The 21,096-nt window shown below is 40.7% G+C and overlaps 1 protein-coding gene across 9 annotated transcripts in view; it reads left to right on the forward strand.

Moving 5' to 3' along the window:
- CEP170 (centrosomal protein 170) overlaps positions 1-21,096 on the forward strand; it is a gene marked incomplete in the record, with an annotated part of 185,383 nt that overhangs the window by 60,047 nt on the left and 104,240 nt on the right. For all 9 annotated transcript variants that reach the window (XM_034765012.1, XM_034765013.1, XM_034765016.1 and 6 more), the window contains 5 exon segments: positions 2,181-2,270; positions 12,598-12,676; positions 15,906-15,964; positions 17,947-18,109; positions 20,765-20,899. In XM_034765012.1, coding sequence (XP_034620903.1) covers positions 2,181-2,270; positions 12,598-12,676; positions 15,906-15,964; positions 17,947-18,109; positions 20,765-20,899 — 526 coding nt within the window.

Consider the following 21,096-nt stretch of genomic DNA (forward strand, 5'->3'; position numbering starts at 1 on the left):
TATCTCTACCTCTGAAGAATCTGTTGAAGGTTAATTCTTGGTCATATATTTAAATAATAAAAATAAAGCCTTTTCATGATTAACTCTGGCCTGGAATCCTTACATGCTTATCTCTTTTGGGTCAGAGGAAATATGAAAGTACATTGGAGATTTTAAATTGGAACATTGAAGGCAACCAGCAACTTGTCTAAGCCTTGTTGTATGTAGATGTTCTGGGCTACTGGCTAAGGTAATGCTTAGTTATCTGGTGTAACAGATACTCATTGTTAATTATACAAAACTACAGTACACTCAAGTTTAAAGGCATAATAATAACCATATGTATCAAATCGCTTGAACCATTACATGATGACTTCACAATGTAAGATTACCAGACTGTGAAAAGGGTAATTTTATAAGTCTGTATCAGGTATGTGTGTTTGCTCAGAGTATACTGCACAAGTAAATACAAAATCCCAAGTGTAAAAAAAAAAATGTAAATTTCCCAGTTTTAAAGAAACATCAAAATGCCTACAACACCACTGAAAACAAAAAATTTTAAAGATTTTTTTTCATAACACTTTATTTTCTGCAGGATCTACATTTCCTTTTAATAAATAATTGTGGCATAGTGAATGGCTTGGAAGAAATCAATAATGGAATACTGTATATTGAGCTTTTCACCTTTACTTAGTTTATACCATAGCCATGAGACAGATGTTTTTTGGTTGTCAGTTGGATTTTTGTTTTCTGTAAGACATTAATTTGTATTAAGAACAGGCATAGTCTCCAATCTCTAAATATCTATCAAATAACTTACCTCAGATTTTTATTACACAACTTAGTTAATATAACAGGTCCAAGTCACATATATGATAGTAAAAACGTAGTCAACAGTGTCCTGCTTTTTAAAATGTTATACGTTTGTGAATTATAGAAATACATTATTCACCTACATATATTTGTAATATTGTAGCCAAAAATACTTGAGTTTAGCATTTTGATTTCTTCTTTAACAGTTGATGTTACTACTAATACAAAAACAGCAGTCTGGGGAAAACGTATATTGCCATATAGCCCAGAACAATGGCAACTGCAGTTCAGAAAATGACATTTGAATGACATTCTGCTAACCAGCACTAACCATCTGGTTATGCTGACCCTTTCCAATCAGAAGCTGGAAATTAAAAATGGCCTCTTCCTTCTGTTTCTTTGCAAATGCTACTTAACTCCAGAAAGGTGATTTACCCACCTGTCCCAATGTTCTCCTAAATTCACCATGTGGTTTTGCTCAGTGAATGATGTCCCCCATTCTGCACTTTGGGAGGCAAGTATATGGCTAAATGTATGTGTGTTCTCTTGTGGCATTTGTGTCCATTGCTGCTTGTTAGCGTTTATGAGGTTTCCTTTTTAGTTTCAAAATGGATGTTCCATGAGTACACCAAGTGCTGGTGAGCTAATATCATTCAGGGAGGTGGATACAACTTAATTTAACAAACATCCATCCATTTTAGTACACAAAATATTTGGGACAATCATATTTGTCAGACAACCAAACTTGATACACACATTGCCCTTGGAATAATCACCTTAAAATTGTTTTTCTAGCATACTAAATGATACAGAGGGGAAATTCATTCCCTGATCTTAAACATTTTTATTAAGCTTTTTTTAAAGTAATGCTTTTATGGTGTATTGTTGTGAATAGCGTAATGGGTTAATATTCTAGCCTGTTGATGCTGAAGGTTTAAGTTCATCTGTATTTGGCACAAATATAAGGATTTTAGTCCATGTTTCCACATTATTTATCCATGTTACAAAACCATCTCTCTGCTAGCAATCCTTGGGGAACACCTGGTACAACAGAATATACTTCCAGTCCAGCTGAAATAGTGTGGTAGTTTTACATTTCATTAAGGGCTTGGAAATGCTTGGAAATGTTGTAAATCTAAACTATGGAGGTTTCTAGTGACAGAATTCTAGAAAATATAATTCAGGACCATGAAACAAAGATGATCTGGTATCCAGCCTGTCTAAGAGAAAATAAATCTCACAAACATACTCAGTTACTTCTGATAAACTTAGTCAGAACATGTCAACTGTACTTATGTTAGCATGAAAAAGATTGTAGCTTCTTCTCTTTTCATCTGTAGCTTTCCTATTATCTCCTTGCATTAATTTTAATCTTTTTAATATTTCAGTCACGTAGTGTGGACAAGCAACACGCTGTAGTTAACTATGATGCCTCTACAGATGAACACTTGGTGAAGGATTTGGGCAGCCTAAATGGGGTAAGTTAATAAATCCAAGATGGCTTCCTCAGACATGTAGGATATATCTTCTTTTTCTTTGAAAACAAACAGATAATTAACAAATAATTGTGAAGTTCTTGTAATGCAAATAGGGAGAACAGCTAAAGAAAATGTTTTTATTCCCTGCTACTAAGGAACATTTAAAAGGGGCAAAGTCAAATGTTACAGTAATACGAGAGCATGACTGTGTTAAATTAAAGTTGAAGTAGAGGAACTTCAGAAGAATAAAAATGAAAATGGTGTAAGTATTTGTACAGCATATATCCCAGTGGGTTCCTGGTCCATGACTAGGGCTCTTAGGCACTATGTTAATACAAATAATAAAAGTACTTCTGTAGCATTTCAGAAATACAGAAGCAACAAATCTCTAGTTGAATAGGTCAGTGTATAAGCACACCAATAAGTGGTATCTCACACTCTAAAATTTTAGTGCAGGGGAAAGGATACTTACTGTAGGAAATTGTGTTTAGCGTGTTAATAGTGCATTAGAATCCTTTTTCCTCTTTTTTTCTGGGAAAAAAGCATATGTTATACACGTATGTGAAAAAGTTATCCAGTAGTTGATTTCATATAAAATTATTTTCCCATAGTTTTTGTAATTTGTCTTTGCTATTTTAGCATATCTTCTTTTTTCATTGTAATGTATCTGTCAATATCGTGTAATAAATGTCAAGTTAGTGGATAGAAAATCTATAATATAGTAAAGAGGCAATAAAGTTCTCAAGAGCAGAATTGTTCATAAAAAGCTTCATATGATCTTTTACGTTTTAAGGCACTTCTAGGGATTGCATTTGCAACCTGCTGGGTAAGCTTTCACCTTTTTGTAAGTGTGTTGAATATATTCGTGTACGTCATAGTAGTTTATTTTAAAGTTTAGCGACTGTCATATTTTAGTAGTCCTTTTAGACTTTACCATATTAACTTTATATAGACTGTAGTCGTGACTGAATTAAAGAATGTGGAGTATAAAACCTGTTTATATTACAATAGAACCTCAGTTACATACGTCTCAGGAATGGAGATTGTTCATAACTCTGAAATGTTCGTAACTCTGAACAAAACGTTACGGTTCTTTCAAAAGTTTACAACTGAACCTTGACTTAATACAGCTTTGAAACTTTACTATGCAGCAGAAAAATGCTTCTTTTAACTATCTTAATTTAATGAAACAAGCACAGAAACAGTTACCTTACCTTGTCAAATCTTTTTAAAACTTTTCCTTTTTTTTAGTAGTTTACGTTTAACACAATACTATATTGTATTTACTTTTCTTTTTTTATGTCTCTGCTATACCTGATTATGTATTTCCAGTTCCAAATGAGGTGTGTGGTTGACTGGTCAGTTCATAACTCAGGTGTTCGCAACTCTGAGGTTCTACTGTATATTTAAAAAAACGTGTTCAGCTGTGACTCCTGGGACTGTACTTAGTGAAAATGCCATCTCTTCACTGCACTTCAATTCCTGTAATATTTGACAAGCTAAATCAATATTGCCCAAGTGTTTACTGATAGTCTTTGGTTTGATTTTTTGTTTTAATCTCCCCAGCATCATGCCTCAGACATTCTGTGATAGCTCACCCAACATGCAAAGGATACATATCAAAGGATTCCTTGTTTTCCCAAAGTTAGAGTAAAGAATATTAGGTCATATGAATGTAATCCTTACATTTTTACCCATCTCTTCCTTCTGAACCTCGCCCATTTTCTGCTAAACCTGATGCCCGTAGCTCATAATTTTCGCTGACATCACAATGTCATGCGTCAGCCAAACAACAAAAGTTGCTGGACAGCGTATACAGTAACTTTACACCTTTCACAGAACTAAAAAATTGAACATTGCCTTGGTACACACATCACAACCTAATTTCATTTATGTGCTAACAAAATGATCCCAGCTAGTAACATACTGGATGCTTTAAAAGGGTCAATTTCCTAAAGCTGAAAACAAGTGTGAGCAAAATAGAATGGGAGGAGAAATTTAAGACCAATTAGAACAATTTCAGATCCTTACTTATGTTTAGGTCGTTTTGTCTTTTTATTTTATTTTATTTTATTTTAAAAAGGGGGTAATTCCTTGTTTGGCTCCCCTTTTTAGTCAGCCCAGATGGCATAGCTCAACCAACTTCTGTGCAGTTTTTTATTCTATTTTAAATGACAGTCTTTGTAGTCTACTGTAGAGAGATCATGCTGAGGTGTGAGGAAAGTTAAGGAGGGATTTGCCAAACCCAGTGGTGTCCATGCAAGCCCAAATGGGTGGGTAACAGAATGGATAAGAGGCTGCCACCTCTGTTCTGGTAGTGGAGCCTGAGGTGTTTGTGGGACTTCTGCTCTCATGAGCCTTCATTGGTCTCTTTACCATGAGAATTACTGTGTTCGTATGAATACAGAGAATTGTTGCTTTGGTTCCAGACATGCAAAAACAGCCCTGTTCAGTAAACTAAACACACACAGCATAGGCTGTGCTGGGGGTCACCCCATTTGCCCTGTCTTCCTTCTTCACATACTTGGTCAGTAACTCTACTGTGATCTCCGTAGTTCGACAGTGACACCCTGGTCAGCAAGACATTTAGACATCCAATGATAAAAAAAGTTTCCCAAATTAGTTCAGCTGACACTCAATTTTATTGTCAGACAAATATTCATTAGTTCATTGTACTTCAGTAGTATGATGGCTTCTTTTGTGCCATGCTCCAAAAATAGTTTAACAGTGATCACAAAGAAGCAGGTGCTGGTGAGAAACCACTTGCAAGATGACTTGCATAGGTAAGGGGCTTCTGAAAATATTGACCTTGAACTAGCAGAGTGCAAAAACTTGACCAGAAGGGTCACTTGAGTGGTGGTGGCTTGAGCACTGTTAGATGGTAATGGGCGCTGTTAGAGCAGCACTTGCTGTCTATATTGGATATGTCCACATGTGGTCAGACTGTTACTACTCCATCCTTAAAGGTTTTTAAGGCCCAGCTTGATAAAGCACTGGCTGGGATGATTTAGTTGGTGTTGGTCCTGCTTTGAGCAGGGGGTTGGACTAGATGACCTCCTGAGGTCACTTCCAACCCTTATCTTCTATGATTCTACTCATTATGCCAGGGGTGGCCAAACCGTGGCTCTTTTACAGTTAAAGTGCATCTCTCGGAGCCTCCCATGCCTCCCCCATTCTCCACCTACCAGACTCTTTGGGAGAGCTCGGGGCTTATGCCCTGCAGTGGAGTTGTGGGGTTCTAGGGGCTTCTGCCCAGCAGGGAGTGGGGGTCTTAGGGCATCAGCAAGAGAGGGGTTGAAACCCTGAGCACCGACAGGTGTGCCCCAAGGGGGCTGGAGCCCCGAGACCCCACAATGCCACATTTCAGAAGCCCCTAACCCCACCATCCCACCGCAGGGTTGAAGCCCCAAGCCCAGGCTCTCGAACTTCTGAAGATTGTAGTATGTGGCTTGAAGGGTCAGTAAGTTTGGCCATCCCTGCATTATGCAATAATCTGAGTTTATCTCCCTTCTGGAAATAATTTGTATTTCTTGTTTGTGTAAATTAGGATATATTTTCTGTTTCAACTTTGGCTGTTGAATCCCCACTATACAAGGGGTGCTGTTGTCTGGTACTACGATACACTTTGGTCTCTGGGATTAAGACTTCTGCTTACTGCAAAAAGTCTGTGCCAATGAGTGACCCTCATTCTAGATGCCTAAAGGGCCTCCTTGTGGGTCACATTTGAGTGCCACGTCTTCAGAGGATTGAAAAAGGACAAAAAGGAATTGAGGGATGAGACTGCGTCACTTCCTCCTGGAAACTGCTCTGCATCCACCTTCTGCACCTTCCCACTCAAGGCAGGTACCAAATACTTTCCCCTTGAATAGGAGTGCCTCTCCAGACATTGTACCAGAAAGTCATCAATTAACCCTTTTTCCAGTGCCAAGAAAGAAGCACAAAGCATTGGAATGGCCTTCCTCGAAGGAGCCAACCTACTTTGGAAGGTCCAGCTCCCCAGTACCATCGACTAATAAACACTGAGGAGGTAAAATGTTACCTGGAAAGACCACCCACTTCTTCTCTTCAGGAATTGTCGGCAGTAGTACCTGAGCCATTGGACCAACTCCCACTGCAGTGCCAACCTCTTTGATGCAACAATAGCAGCATCACAGAAATATCTTGATACTGATGATGTCAGAGGGGACACAGCAACACAGGACCAGCTCTGCATCTCAGTCTGAGAACCTCCGGAGACACACCAGCTGGTACTGGTTCCTGCTTAGGCTGTCTACAGACTTACTTTTAAGAGAAATTCAGCCCTAGATACCATGTGCCGCTACGTCTTCAGACTGTCCAGCACTTCCTTGCTCAGTACAGTACAGGGTAAACCCAGCATGCTGTCCCTGGTACCAACATTTTCAGAGAGATGCCACCTCACCTTGACATTAACTGGTGCAGCTCCTCCATGGTCAGGGGATTCAGGGTCCTCCTCGGAGTCTGAGGTAAGTTTTGATGACCCTCACATCTGCAATAGAAGATGATACTCACCTTCATAATGAGGATTCCACTCCTGGTACCTATCAGATTTTCTGAATTTCTGATCTGATCTCAGGTCCTTGGAGTGGTTGTGGCTGGGGTCCTGTGCCTTACCAACTGCCTTACTGGAACCATTTGGGCTTGCCTCCCATTACCAGATATCCTGATTCTTTATATAGATCCCCAACAGACATTGGGCTGGTTCCCAGGAGGAAACCAATGATGATGATGCCAATACCAAGCAGGAACCTCAATTTGAGCCTCAGATTTTGGAATCTCAATCCACCTCAGTACAAGACGCTCAGACTCAACTTTCTCTGCATGTCTCATCATCACCTGACAAGGATATGGTGCTGAGGATTGTTCTCCTGTCCAGGGCAACTACAGGGCCTCAGGGCTTACCAGGAGTTACTAACAAAAATAGCTACCTCTCTTGGCATTCAGGTTTAAGTGGTTCAGGAGAGTTTCCATAGGCAGGTGGACATACTGTATTCGGTAGGATTTTTTTCAAGTGGATCTACCTATAAATGAAGGCACTGTGGAACCTACAAAATCTTTGTGGCAAATGCCATCCTCTGCCTCCAACCACTAAAAGGACTAAGAAGGTACCCAGGTCCCTTTGCAGGGCTTTGGACATTTTTACACCCACCCTTTGTCCTATTCCTTAGTTGTTTCAGCAGTGAATGAAAGAGCGTCAGGGATGGCCTTTTATCCTAAAGGACAAAGGCACAAAGAGACTAGACCTTTTTGGTAGTTGGTCATAGCTGCCCTACATTTTTGTATCTCTAAACAACAAGACTTACTGGCCAGATAGGACTTCTCCCTCTGTGACAATGGGTTCAACGGGGTTCTTAGGTTGCCAGAGAATGCCTGGCAGAAATTCCAGTCCATCTTGGAATGTGGGAAACTGGTGTCTAGACCTCTGATAGCTGTTTTAGATTGGACAGATTTGGTAGACAGAGCCATGGCATCTGGAATAACTAAGCAGAGGTGCTCATGGCTTCAATCATCAGGTCTCCTGCAGGAGGTCCAGCAGATTATCCAGGATCTCCTCTCTTCTCACAGAAGATGGATGAAAAGCACCTCAGTCTCAAAGATTTGAGGGCCATGCTGAAATCATTGGGAATTTACACTCCTTTCCCTAAAAGAAAACAGTTTCACCCTCAGAGTCTCCAGAGACACCTGCTCTTCTCACCTATGCAGCCTCACCACTTCAGGAAAAGTGTGGGGAAGGGGGGCATACAGGATAACTCCACCTCCTCAGTTTTCTTCCATGATGCATTTTTCAACACAGTCTGGAAATTGCAAAGCAGCCTGTTTGATTCTCTTGTTGAGGTCAGAGTATTAGATCATTACGTGCCAGTTTCTCTCCCCTGTTTTCTTCCCCAGTAGGTTATCCTACTTCCGTGAGTTTGGGTCCTTATGAGCACAGATTGATGGGTTCTTAGTACTCTGGATCAGGGAAAAACACTGCAGTTTATTTCCATCCCTCCCTCCTGCCTTCCCTGTCTCTCTTCAACAAGCACTCTCACAAGGTTGTCCTCCTCCAGCAGTCTCTCCTCCGTTTGGGATCTATAGAGAAGGCCCTTTCCGCTGAGAGAAATGTTTCTATTCATGTTACTTCCTTATCCAAAGGCCTTAACCATATCTCCAACCCATCTAAACCAGTGAAATTTGCATAGGTAAAGCAAATAAGGATTCTCATGGTCACTCTAGCCTCCATAATACCCTCCCTGGATTCTCGTGGCTGGTACGTTACCCTCGGCTTTTCATGTGACTGTCAATCAAAGCCACAGGAGTTTCCTATGATTTCTAGTCAACAGCACCCATATCAGTTTGCAGTCTTGCCCGTTGAACTGTCTGCTGCTACCCAAGTATTTCCAAAATCCATGTCAATAGTGGCTGTATTCCTGGTAAAGGTGCTTTATAGCTTAGTTGTGTACATTTGCTTGTGGAGAATACCTGTGCTTAAACATTTCCAATAAGAGTGCAGGTTCTTCTTCCAGTGATGTCCCTGTGGGTGCTCAACTGTAGGTGCGGCTGCGCCCCCTGCACCTGGGATCGAAGATCTTCATCAGCAGTGCCTGTCAGACTGCACATGCTTACCTCCCCCCACTGTGAGTGGGATGTATATATAGTGCTGTGCAGTCTGACCACCCCACAGTTCCTTATCTACTGCCTTTGGTCAGGGACAGAATCTGCAGAATCTTAGTAGATAGTGCCTTACCTGTCAGTTTTAGGCCTGGTCTACACTAGGGGGGTGGGATCAATCTAAGGTACGCAACTTCAGCTACGAGAATAGCGTAGCTGAAGTCGACGTATCTTAAATCGACTTAGAATCACTTACTTTGCGTCCTCGCGGCGCGGCATTGACGGCCGCGGCTCTCCCGTCGACTTTGCTTCCGCCTCTCGCCGAGCTGGAGTTCAGCAGTCGACAGGAGAGCGATTGGGGATCGATTTATCGCGTCTACACTACACGCGATCAATTGATCCCCGATAGATCGATCGCTACCCGCGATCCGGAGGGTAGTGTAAACATATCTTTAGTGTAGTTATTACTACTTCTCCTTCTCCTTTTCTCTTTAAAAGAAGTACTTTTTTGCTTTCGCTTTACTTTTATAGTTACTTCACAGATGAAGTTCTTCTTAGAGTGCTTGATCATGTCAATTCCATGTTAGGTGTGGGCGTGCCATATGCACTGCTGCCAGAGATTTTCCCCCTAGTGGTATCTATAGATTCGGCTCTGGCACCCTCTGGAGTGCCAATTCATGCACCGGTACATGAGGCGCCGCCGGCCCTACACCGTCTCAGTTCCTTCTTACTGCCCATGATGGTTGCTGGAACAGTGCTTTTGCTTCAGCAAACCTCTAATGATTTCTTCTGATTCCTGTTGTAAACAATTGTTAGTAGTTTTCGTTACAGTTAAGTATTGTATAGTTTCTCACTATTAGTTAGTCCCCTTACGGGACATTGTTCCCGGGGTGGGGCATGCCCCGGGATTCAAACCATGTGCGGTGTGTGCTAAGCCCATGCCGGTCAGCGACCCTCACTCCAGCTGCTTTAACTGTTTCGGGGAAGCCCACGTTCATGGTAAGTGCACGATTTGCAGGGGCTTCTGCCTGCGAACCCAAAAGGAAAGGGACATCCTGATGAAAGCTGCTCTGAGATCGATGTCCGACCCAAGTCGGCCAGACTCGGCACTGAACATGTCCGCCTCAGTGCTCTTCCAGCACTGTGTCCTCCTCGGCACTATTCAGCATCCCCCGCACCAAGAAATAGATAAAAGAAGTGCACCAAGATAGGGTGCTCCCTGGTGCCCACGGGGAATACGAAAGACTTAGAAAGAGAGTTGTGACCCGCATCAGGCCTCTCTGTCCTGCAGAGGTGTGCAATCTCACCAGCTCAGTCTGGGACCCGCCCAGTGCACCCGGCAAAGTTGTGCCACATCTTAGGGCTCAGTCCATGCCTGAGGCCTTCCAGACAGCTAAGGACCTCATGGCTTTGCTGGTCCTGCCTACACCCTGTAATCGGTAGTCAGTTACCAAGCCAGCTAAGATAGTTGTCTTGTGGGGCAAACCTGCTTTAGTGTCCCCAAGTGTTCCCCTACATGGCACCGGCTACCATATCTGAGTGCATCCTGAACCTCAAGATAGCATTCCCCAGCTGGCTTGCAATGGTCACTGTCCCCCAGGAGCCGATCACCTGAGCCCCAGCACCATGCTTCCAACTCTAGACTTTGGTTGCCGGAACCCAGATATTGGTCCCCGGAGTGGCACCAATCTCCTGAGCAGAGACGACGCTCACCAGAGTCTCGACGATAATCCCCGGACTCCTGGCACCGATCACCAGTCTCCCATAGCCAGTCCCCGGAGCATCACTCCCCGGCAGCCTGTCATAGCCATTAGAAGTGTGCCTCGGGTGCGCTCCCATAGTCTTCCTACAAGGAATCCTCACTGGATTCCGAGACTGCGCCCCTGCAAAAGAGGCACCATCACCGGCATACCAACCGGATGTGGGCACTGTTCTGCCCATGGGCCTGTGGCCCCTGAGTCAATGGCCAGTCCAGTGGCAATGCTGGAATCCATGGGGGTTCCCTGCGATCCTGAGACATTTCTCCCATCCAACTTTGGTGGAGGTGTCCGAGAGGTGTGTCATGATCCCTCCCGCGCCCCCCCTGTGAGCAAGAAGGGGTGTCACTGCCAGCTGTCATGACCACTCTTTCCAACAGAGCTCAAGCTTTGTCAGCAGTCTTCCTTGTGCAGGTACTAATACAGGACATCTGCAGAGCCGTGACCTGGTCTTCAATCCACACCTTCGCGTCCCATTACGCCGTTACCCAGCAAACCAAGGATGATGTAAGCTCTGGTAGAGCAGTGTTGCAAGCCGCAAACCTGTGAACACTGAGCCCACCTCCAGGGATACTGCTTGTGAGTCACCTAATATGGAATCAGCAGGAGCAAGCACTCGAAGAAGAAAAAATGGTTACCTACCTTTCATAACTGTTGTTCAAGATGTTTTGCACATGTCCATTCCATGACCCGCCTTCCTACTCCACCGTTGGAGTTGATGTCAAGAAGGAACTGAGAGCATGCAGGGCCAGCAGTGCCTTATATACCGGTGCATGAGCACAGCACTCCAGAGGATGCCAGAGCTGATCCTACGGATACCACTAGGGGAAAAATCTCCAGCAGCGTTGTATGCAGTGCACGCACACCTAACATGGAATGGACATGAGCAACACATCTCGAAGAACACCAGTTACGAAAGGTAGGTAAGCATTTTTTCTTGCCACCAGGACAGGCAAAAACAGGTATTTTTGTGTTCATTTCTCATGAAAGACACTCAAGTACCATGCTGACATGCAATCTTATGAAAAACTAGACAGAGAAATGGCTTCTTTGCTTAATTCCGGCAGCCAGAAAAGGTTCCACTAACATTTTGGGGAAGGAGTTTCATTTCTGTATTCTCAGGAAAAGTGCAAGTTTCATCCAAAATTAGATTTAAGTGGACAAAACAAATATTTAAAGATTCAAATTCCGGGCATACATTAATAGTTCAAGAATTTTGTGGGTGGTTTTTTTGGGAGGTGGGGGCTCCCAACCTCCAAGATGCTTGCATCCATTTAAGTTGTGCCATCCTATTACAAAATCATGTAATTATAGATGCCTCCAGTTTAGAATATGGTGGTCATCCAAGCCATCTTTGAATATAAGGCCTCTGGACATCAGAAGAAATTAGATTTCATATGGACCTAATCAATTAAACAATTCTCCTGGCACTGAAAGCCTTTCTTTCTGAGATTAAAGATTAGTCTTTGCAGAACTAGACAAGCAGTGCCACAGCAATGCAGTACTTCTGACCCCATGCCATTTCATGTCCAGTCCTCGTTTAATTTTTTCACAAAAGAGTCAGTTAACATTCTTAAAATAACTCCAAAACTGAACATCTCTATGGATTGGATAAACAAGGCTACCAGGAAAAAAATATTTGATGGAACAGCATATTGTAGTAATGAACAATTCCCGTACATACTACTAATAAGATTAAAATGGTAATAAGTTTTACAAGGTTAGTCTGATTATACCACCCTGATTTGCTGGCTCTAATATTTCACTTTCTTCTTGAAATACTTTGTTAGGCATGTAATAGCTCTACACAATTGTTTAATTCACCAATAGGATCATGCATCATTAACCAGTAATGTTAATTATGTAGTGCTGCAACCTCTTATGCAAAATTAGATTGGTACTGGAAGTTTTATTACATTTTGAAGTATAACAAGATCTGTTTTCTCCTTTTTATTTTGTAGACGTTTGTGAATGATGTGAGGATTCCTGAACAGACATACATTACTCTGAAGCTTGAAGATAAATTGAGATTTGGCTATGATATCCTTGTTATAAAAATGTACAGCTATTTGCAATGTATTTTTCTTGTAAAAGTATATTCGCTCTTCTTAGTTTAACTGATCATAAAGTGATCTGATTTGCGTGCTTTTCATATTTCTTTAGTATTTATTAGAAGTAAATCTGCAGCATATATTCCTTTGCCCATTAAGAAAATATGAATTGACGAGAACCAATTTTAGAAGTAGTTTTAGAAGTAGTAGTAGTATGCCCAGTGGCAAATCAATGGACTAAGGAACGTTCTCTGAAAAACAAGGGCTAACCTAAGAACTTTAGACAACTAAATTGTTGCTGAATGTTACAAGTTCCCACTAGTATCAGATATTAGCTGTGCTGCTGAAAGTACCATGCCCATCTTCATAATACTCCATGCATTTCAGTGAAATGTTAGTGAACAGCAGCAGTAACATAGAGAAGGTGAAGAATCAGTAGCGAACAGCTATACATGCACATTGAGGAAGACAATGCTGGTTACTTAATGAATGCTGATAAATACCTTGTAACTTGCACTATATTTCATATAAATGCTTTAAACTCTAATTCAAAGAGAAATATGGAATTAATTTGTGCTGGTTGTTATGGTCAATGTCTCTGGTGAGGTTTTCATAAAGGAACTAGGAAGAACATAATCAGCCCAACTCCAGAGAGAAAATCAACTTCTCCTACACTGAGTGGAACAAAATTTCCTGTCTCTATGTATGTTGCCCATCAAGAGGGAGATGAACAACAAGACTTACATATGGTAAAAGTGAGATTAAGCAATGTGAAATGTACACCCAGAAATATCCTCATTTTAAGTCAGTTTGGTGGGCTGGTGGTTTTCCAGTTTGTATAATGAAATCGCAATAACAGCCTTTGGCATCTCCATGTGTCAGAACCTAGTATGGGAGGTGGTAAATAATCACATTGCCCAGCTTTGTAAGAATCTGTTACATGCCTTCTCAGCTTTTTCAATGCTCCCTAGAACCATACAAAAGGATAGGAAGAATAGAGCGGTCATGTTACCCTTTGTCTTTCTAGCTAAAGAGTTTGCTTAACCTAACAATGGACCTTCCAGTGTCTCTATCTCATAGAGAAGGTTTGCTACTGGAAAAACCATTCCTTCGTCCAGGACCAGACAGCTTCAAAATGGACACTTCGATGAAATGATTATCATCACTCTCATGGACCTGAAACAGAAGTTAACATAGAAAACTTCTTCTCTTGGCTGGTGCAAACTCAGTGTTAAAGAACTGAAACATAGCCTTGAGTTCCTCCAGGAGGGCCTTAATGTGGATGTATGAATGTCCCAGCAAAAGGGTGAAATCTCTCTAATGTATAGAGGTATAGTATAATGATATAAGTGTAATGTTAATAGCCTGTTCAAGAAAAGGAAGTTTTGTGTAAATTCCAATATTAAATGCTTCCTTAGGGCAACAACCCATATTCCAGCCTCAAAAAGTCAGCACACGACCTTGGAATCTCTCATTCAGCTCCTTACTGCACTATCCAGATTGAACTCCTTCAGGAGCTATCATTTCACTTCCTATCTATTAAAGTAGACCTCTGGATAGCTGGTGTCTCCAATCAGATGAGTTTTGAAATCCAAATGTTTCTCCAGTGAAACCCTGTGTTGTATTTTTAATTCAGACAGGTAGTCTTAACAATTCATTCATTCCCAAAGTAAATTCAAGAAATTTTCCTCCTTCTGTTAAGCATCAAAATCCAGTAGTTAGGAGCACTGACAATCTGAGTACTCATGTTACCTGTATTAAGATCTGCTGGGCAGCTTCATGGCCATCCGTAAATTCAGTATATTGGTCATTCAGTCTTTAGTCAATTTCATTTTTGGAAAAAGTCTTCTTCACACTGTAGTGGTCAGATGAAGAAGGAGGGTAAATAAATACCTCATTTTAGATGTCCATGTTTAAAGGATGAGTTTGTGTCCTACCCTGGAGCTGCAATCCTGTGAAAATCCAGTTGTAATGGATCTGTGGACTTGAGCATGATGAAGAATACAAAAACTTATGTGTGCCTATCAGAAATGCCCTTTTTTTGAGTAATAAGTTCCACAGATCTGGCCTGTACTGCAAACAAACAGATAATCCAGAATAGAGATGGAAATTTACATCCAAAGATTTTGGGTTTGTTTCATTAGGGGACATTGCCCATGCTCTGCAGTAGTATAAATTGTGCTTTTTCTTTTAAGTATAGTTAACACAATCTGTAATTTAAGAAAGTACAATTGATTTTTCCTGCCTATGGAAGATGTTATAACTGGAGCTAACTTCAGGGGGCTAGGACGTTACCTTGCAGACAAAGACTGACTCTTGTTTTAGCCCCACACTCCAAGTAGACTGTGGTACCCTGTGGACCTCACTACTTGGGGAAAAAAAGAGAACTTTCAATTAAGCACAGATACATTTTCCAATTGTAGACACCGCGCTAAATGTTAGTACACTCCTACCCCGATATAACGCTGTCCTCGGGAGCCAAAAAATCTTACCATGTTATAGGTGAAACCGCGTTATATCGAACTTGCTTTGATCTGCCGGAGTGCTGCTTTACCGCGTTATATCCGAATTCGTGTTCTGTCAGGTCGCGTTATATCGGGGTAGAGGTGTATATTAAATGGGAAAAAAGAATAAGATGGTGACATAACTGTTGGTCACATACACTGATACATAAGTATATCTCATGATCTCTCATGGTCAATCCTTGTCCTCCCAAACCTTTGTTTACTGTCATTCCTTGTTGTATGCCTAATTTGTAAACTCTTCACAGCAAGGACTAGTCACTTTTGTACTACTGTATTTACAAGGTACATACTGTAGCTATTGTACATATTGTACTATATTTATTACAAGTAATGAATCACAATGTGTTTATTTTGGCAAATGTACTTCATAATATGTTAGTCAAAAGTGTAATTTTTTTTTAAAACAGTGATCTTAATAATATGAGACTACATTATAGTATTTTCTAGACCTTTTAGCAGCTGGATGAGACTATCAGGGGTTTTGAGAGAGCTTTTGTAAGTAAGCAAAGTAAGAATTTATGAAATTTCTAATATTTGGTATTTTCATCCTATTAAGTTACATTTATTCCATTTTAAAGAAAAAATCTCTATTTTTTGCTGCGGCTTATCTTAAAGTAAGACTTTCTGTCTGTAGTGTAAATTTTTTTTTGGAGCTATGAAACTTTTCAGGTTGTTTTCCTTATCATTTCATACATACTAATCTTTTTACTGTAGTCAGAGGCGAAATGAGGGTCCCTGAAGAAGCCCTTAAGGTAATAACGTGCAATCACTATTGTCACAGTTTAAGGATTAACTGCACCTTTGGCCTCCCCTCCCCCCATCTTTGCCTTCTCAAGGGCAACCACTTAAGGTTTCAGGTTTTTTAGCGGTCACCTTTCTCACGGGCAGACCTCCAGGCCAGGTTTTAGGTGAGTTCTCCAGCAGATCTGACGTGGGTCCAGCAGTGGTTCACTCTTTCTCCAGGTGCTAGACTACAACAGTGCAGACCAGTTATCAACCAGCATTCACAAAGCAAAGTACATTTACTCTTGAGTCATAAGCATCAAAGACAAAACATTAAAATTAAAGAGAAAACAAAACAACACACCCACATCATCAAGCTGATCTACACGTATGCTAAAAGCTTACTAGAAGTCACTCCACCTCCAGCATTTGGCTTCGGTAGGTTTCAGTCTTTGAAATCCCTCCACTGGGTTTTCACTCCTGGTTTTACAATTTCACATCATGTTTCAGATCAAGAGTAAGAACACCCTGGGACAGTTTAGCTGTTTCTTTATAGAGTTCATAGACTCATAGACTTTAAGGTCAGAAGGGACCATTATGATCATCTGGTCTGACCCCCTGCATGCTGCAGGCCATAAAACCGTCCCTACCCCTTCCCTGGACTCTGCTGTTGAAGTCCCCAATCCTGTTTTAGGTGACTTCAATCGGCAGAAACCCTCCTGCTAGAGATCCCTGCCCCATGCTGCGGAGGAAGGCGAAAAACCTCCAGAGGCTCAGCCAATCTGCCCTGGAGGAAAATTCCTTCCCGACCCCAAATATGGCGATCAGTAAGACCCCGAGCATATAGGCAAGAGTCTCCAGCCTGACCCCTGTCAGCCATTATACAATTTACCTACCATTGCTTGGTTTTCCTTGACTACTATGTTTTACCATTAAACCATTCCCTCCATAAATTTATCTAACTTAATCTTAAAACCAGACAGGTCCGTCGCCCCCACCGTTTCCCTCGGAAGGCCGTTCTAATATTTCACCCCTCTGACGGTCAGAAACCTTCGTCTAATTTCAAGCCTGAACTTCCCCACGGCCAGTTTATATCCATTCGTTCTCGTATCCACATTAGTACTAAGCTGGAATAATTCTTCTCCCTCCCTCGTATTAATCCCTCTAATATATTTAAAGATAGCAATCATATCCCCCCTCAGCCTTCGCTTTGTCAGACTAAACAACCCAAGCTCCTCTAGTCTCTTTTCATACGACAGGTTTTCCATTCCTCTGATCATCCTAGTGGCCCTTCTCTGCACCCGTTCCAGTTTGAGTTCATCTTTTTTAAACATGGGAGACCAGAACTGCACACAGTACTCCAAATGAGGTCTCAACAGCGCCTTGTACAACGGAAGCAGGACCTCCTTATCCCTACTAGATATACCTCGCCTAATGCATCCCAAGACAGCATTGGCTTTTTTCACCGCCACGTCGCATTGTCGACTCATAGTCATCCTGCGGTCTACGAGGACCCCTAGGTCCTTCTCCTCTTCCGTTACTTCTAACCAATGTGTCCCCATCTTGTAACTAAAATTTTTATTAGTCATCCCCAAATGCATCACCTTACACTTTTTACTATTAAATTTCATCAATGTTTGGGCATTTGATCTCTGGCCGACTGTAACAGGTAACACTAGTCAATGCTCTTCTCCTCAGGGGGCAAAGCTTCAAAGGCTGAGTTTTTGCGTAACTGGCCCTGGGGATTTTGTATTAACCGCCCAGTCCCCCAGGAAACCAACTCACCAAGCCAGGACACTGAAAAGGCATTGAACATCTATTATAACAGAAGTCCATGCCTCTCTGGCACATTTCGATATAATAGTCTTTTGAAGTCCTCATATTTCCCAAATTTCATGTCTGTCACACCTTTATTTATGTATTCTGCCCTTCTCTTTATATGTATAATTATAGTTTGTGCAGTTTATTTTAGTTGTGAGATTTTTATCTTTTTTTCTTAAATGTTGTTTAGCATGAAAAATTTACAAGTCAACTCCAGTTATCCCAAAAATCCTCAGAGGCAGAAGGATCAAAGCCAGTCAGCTCCACAGGTGCAGAGCCAAAGGTACCAGATGCCACAGGTGAAGTGCATCACAAAGCTACAGAAGCATTGAAGTCTGAAGAAAAATCTATGGGTGAGATCAATTTTTGTAGCAATACAATGTATAATTAGAGAAGGCAGGTTTTTTCTTTCCTCAGATATTTTGTCAGATACTGTAGACACATTGCAGAAGAGATTTTTAAAGAAATAAGTATATATATATATTCTTTTTTTAAAAAGTTTTAATAATAACCTTCAGAATTTCTAGCTTTCTTTATCACAGCATCCAGACATGAATATAAAAACTTGCATACGTTTTTTGCTCTGAGATTCCTGAATTTCCAGCATTTCTCCTGCACACAGCCATCACACCCAGTGCAAACTTTTGTGAACCTTAGCCATGGTAGAGTGGCATTTCATTGAATTTATTCACTAATGAGACTTTTCAGTTAACCAGTAATATTTTTTAGTACGCTTCCGTTCTTGATAGTTCTACTTCATTGTATTTTTCTGTAATATTTTTCTGTTTGAGTAGGTTATAGCATAATTGATTATTTTTTCTGGTTATATTAATATTATTTGTATTACTCTAGCGCAGGGGTCGGCAACGTTTGGCACATTGGCCATGACGGCAAACCGTGGCCAGTGGGGGCCGCGATAGGCCGAACCTGCCGCGTCAGCTGGTAAATAAACTGCCTCAGCCTGCCAGGGTGCTTACCCTGGCAAGCCGCATGCCAAACGTTGCCGACCCCTGCTCTAGCGTTTAGGGACCCTGATAATGGACCAGGACACCTGTGTTTGCACCGCGCCGAGCACAATGAAGAAGAGGACAGTCTTTGTCCCAGAGAACATACACTCACCTGAGAGGTAGGAGATATGGATTCAAATCTTCTCTCTGTTTGATTCAGAAGATGGATTTGAATCCACATCTCCTATCTCCCAGGTGAGCGTCTTAATCAACAGGCTATACAGTTTTGTTCTCTCTCTCCCCCCTCCCCCACCCATGAATATTTTTGCAAAGTTGGAACAGCTTCATTATGAGCAATTGAGAGCAGAATACCCTATAGCCTACTGATTAGGTCACTCATCTGCTAAGGGAGAGACTTGGGTTCAAATTCTGCTCCTATGAATATTTAAGTATTTATACAAAATGGAACATATTCAACAGGAGAGATTGAGAGTATCCCACCCCCGAATAGCCTATAGTTTGGAGGTTAGGATGCTCACCTGGGAAGGGAACATCTTAATTCAGATACCTGTTCTAGAATGGGAATTCAAGACTGGTTTTCCCACCTGCCAAGCAAGTGTCCGAACCATCGGTCTAAAAAAAAAAAAAAAGGGGCGCACACATTCTCTCATTCTTATCTGAAGCACCCTGAAAACATTTCATTTTATTGAATAAACTATTTGAAAAAAATTTCCCAGCTCTACTCAGAAGTGTATTGAGGTCTTGATTTTCTCTTCAGCCACTTGTTACATACATAAGTGTTTGCTATTGTTCATGCAGTTAAATAACTAAAATTCACTCTATCGTTTGTTGCTGGGTTTTTTTAAACTACAGTATATTCTAAGGTAGAAGAACATTGTTTTGGAAGAAAAATAATTAGATATATGGATATTTAAAATTTTATTAAACATTTGAAGCACCCATCCATTTATTTGTGGGTGAAATTTAACTCTTTGAACACTACTGAACAAACCATTATTTGCTAACAAGGTAGAAGTTCTCAAATAGTCCTTATTTCCTAGCATGCAAATAGTGCATATTACTGTCAAAACATATAATACTTTCAGATACTCTATTTTGTGCGCCAAACAAAAATGTCTGATATAAAATGATAGAGATTTGGGATTTCAGAAAAGGAAACAGAGCTGTTTTTACCATAGAGGGCACATATATACACAGTCACTGAGGTATCTGGTGTTGAAACACAATATAAAAGAAGTTAAGATATATTCAGTTAGAACATCTGTATGATATTAAAATTGCCACATCTTAATTGGGTGCAATATTGTCTTAAGAAATATGAACTGTTCTTAATATGGAGAGCAGGTCAGAGCTCAACTGACTGGTTAGTCATGGAGGTGGAATAACTAGTTCATATCTAATTTCTTACTTAACCCTTTCCTATTCAGATACTTGTACTATGTATATAATAAGTAAATAATAAGATTTTGTTCTTTTTTGATAGTTATATTTTCTTAGTTAAATATGGCTTTAAAAATAGCGTAGTCGAACTAACTAATATATAAGTGTGTACGTATTGGTGTTCTTTAGTAACTGCCAGCTATTTGAAACCTTGGCAGCATTACAAAATTTGATCAGTTTTCCATGTGATAGGTATTCCAGCGAAAGGTCAATGTGGGTAAAAGAAAGAATCATTTCACAGAAATGGTAGCAGATAGCTTTTGATAATGTGCTGATGGTGAGATGATCTGTCTTTAAATGAAAGCTGAAAATAATATTTAAAAATACTATGCAGTAGCAGCGAGATGTAAGTCACTTGTATTTGCATAAATTCCTAAGCAAGCAGTTTTGGTCAGATCATTAGTAAGCTTTTATATTTAGCATGCAGGTCACTTGTCCAGACATTAAATTTGTTTTGTATTTGAGGAAACAAGCAATCAAACTGTTTCAACTTTCAACATACAAGATCCATCAGAACTGCTCTTTCTCCTTGTTGCTTGTATCTAAATATCTTACATGAAGTAAAAAAGTAATTTCTTTGGCTTTGGAATATTTTTATAGATCTTTCTGCCATGCCTCGTGGTACACCTTTGTATGGACAGCCATCCTGGTGGGGTGAGGATGAGGCTGATGAAAAAAATGGTTGCAAACAGGATGTCAAACATGAAGAAAAAATACATGAAGCAGGAGCTTCAGGTGAGACTGTTCAGAAAACATTTCAATTTGTAGTATCTTTTTTACTCTTTAGTAAGTAAGTAGCTCTTAAATGTGGGACCCCACGGAGGTATAAAAGAAAGATGACTGTTTTTCAATAATTAATGACTTATTAATCAATTTTGTATGTTCTTTTATAACTGTTAAATACTGTTGCTTCACTAGTATCTGAACTTTAG

This window comes from Trachemys scripta, chromosome 3 (assembly GCF_013100865.1).
Source record: "Trachemys scripta elegans isolate TJP31775 chromosome 3, CAS_Tse_1.0, whole genome shotgun sequence".
NCBI classification, from domain to species: domain Eukaryota; kingdom Metazoa; phylum Chordata; order Testudines; family Emydidae; genus Trachemys; species Trachemys scripta.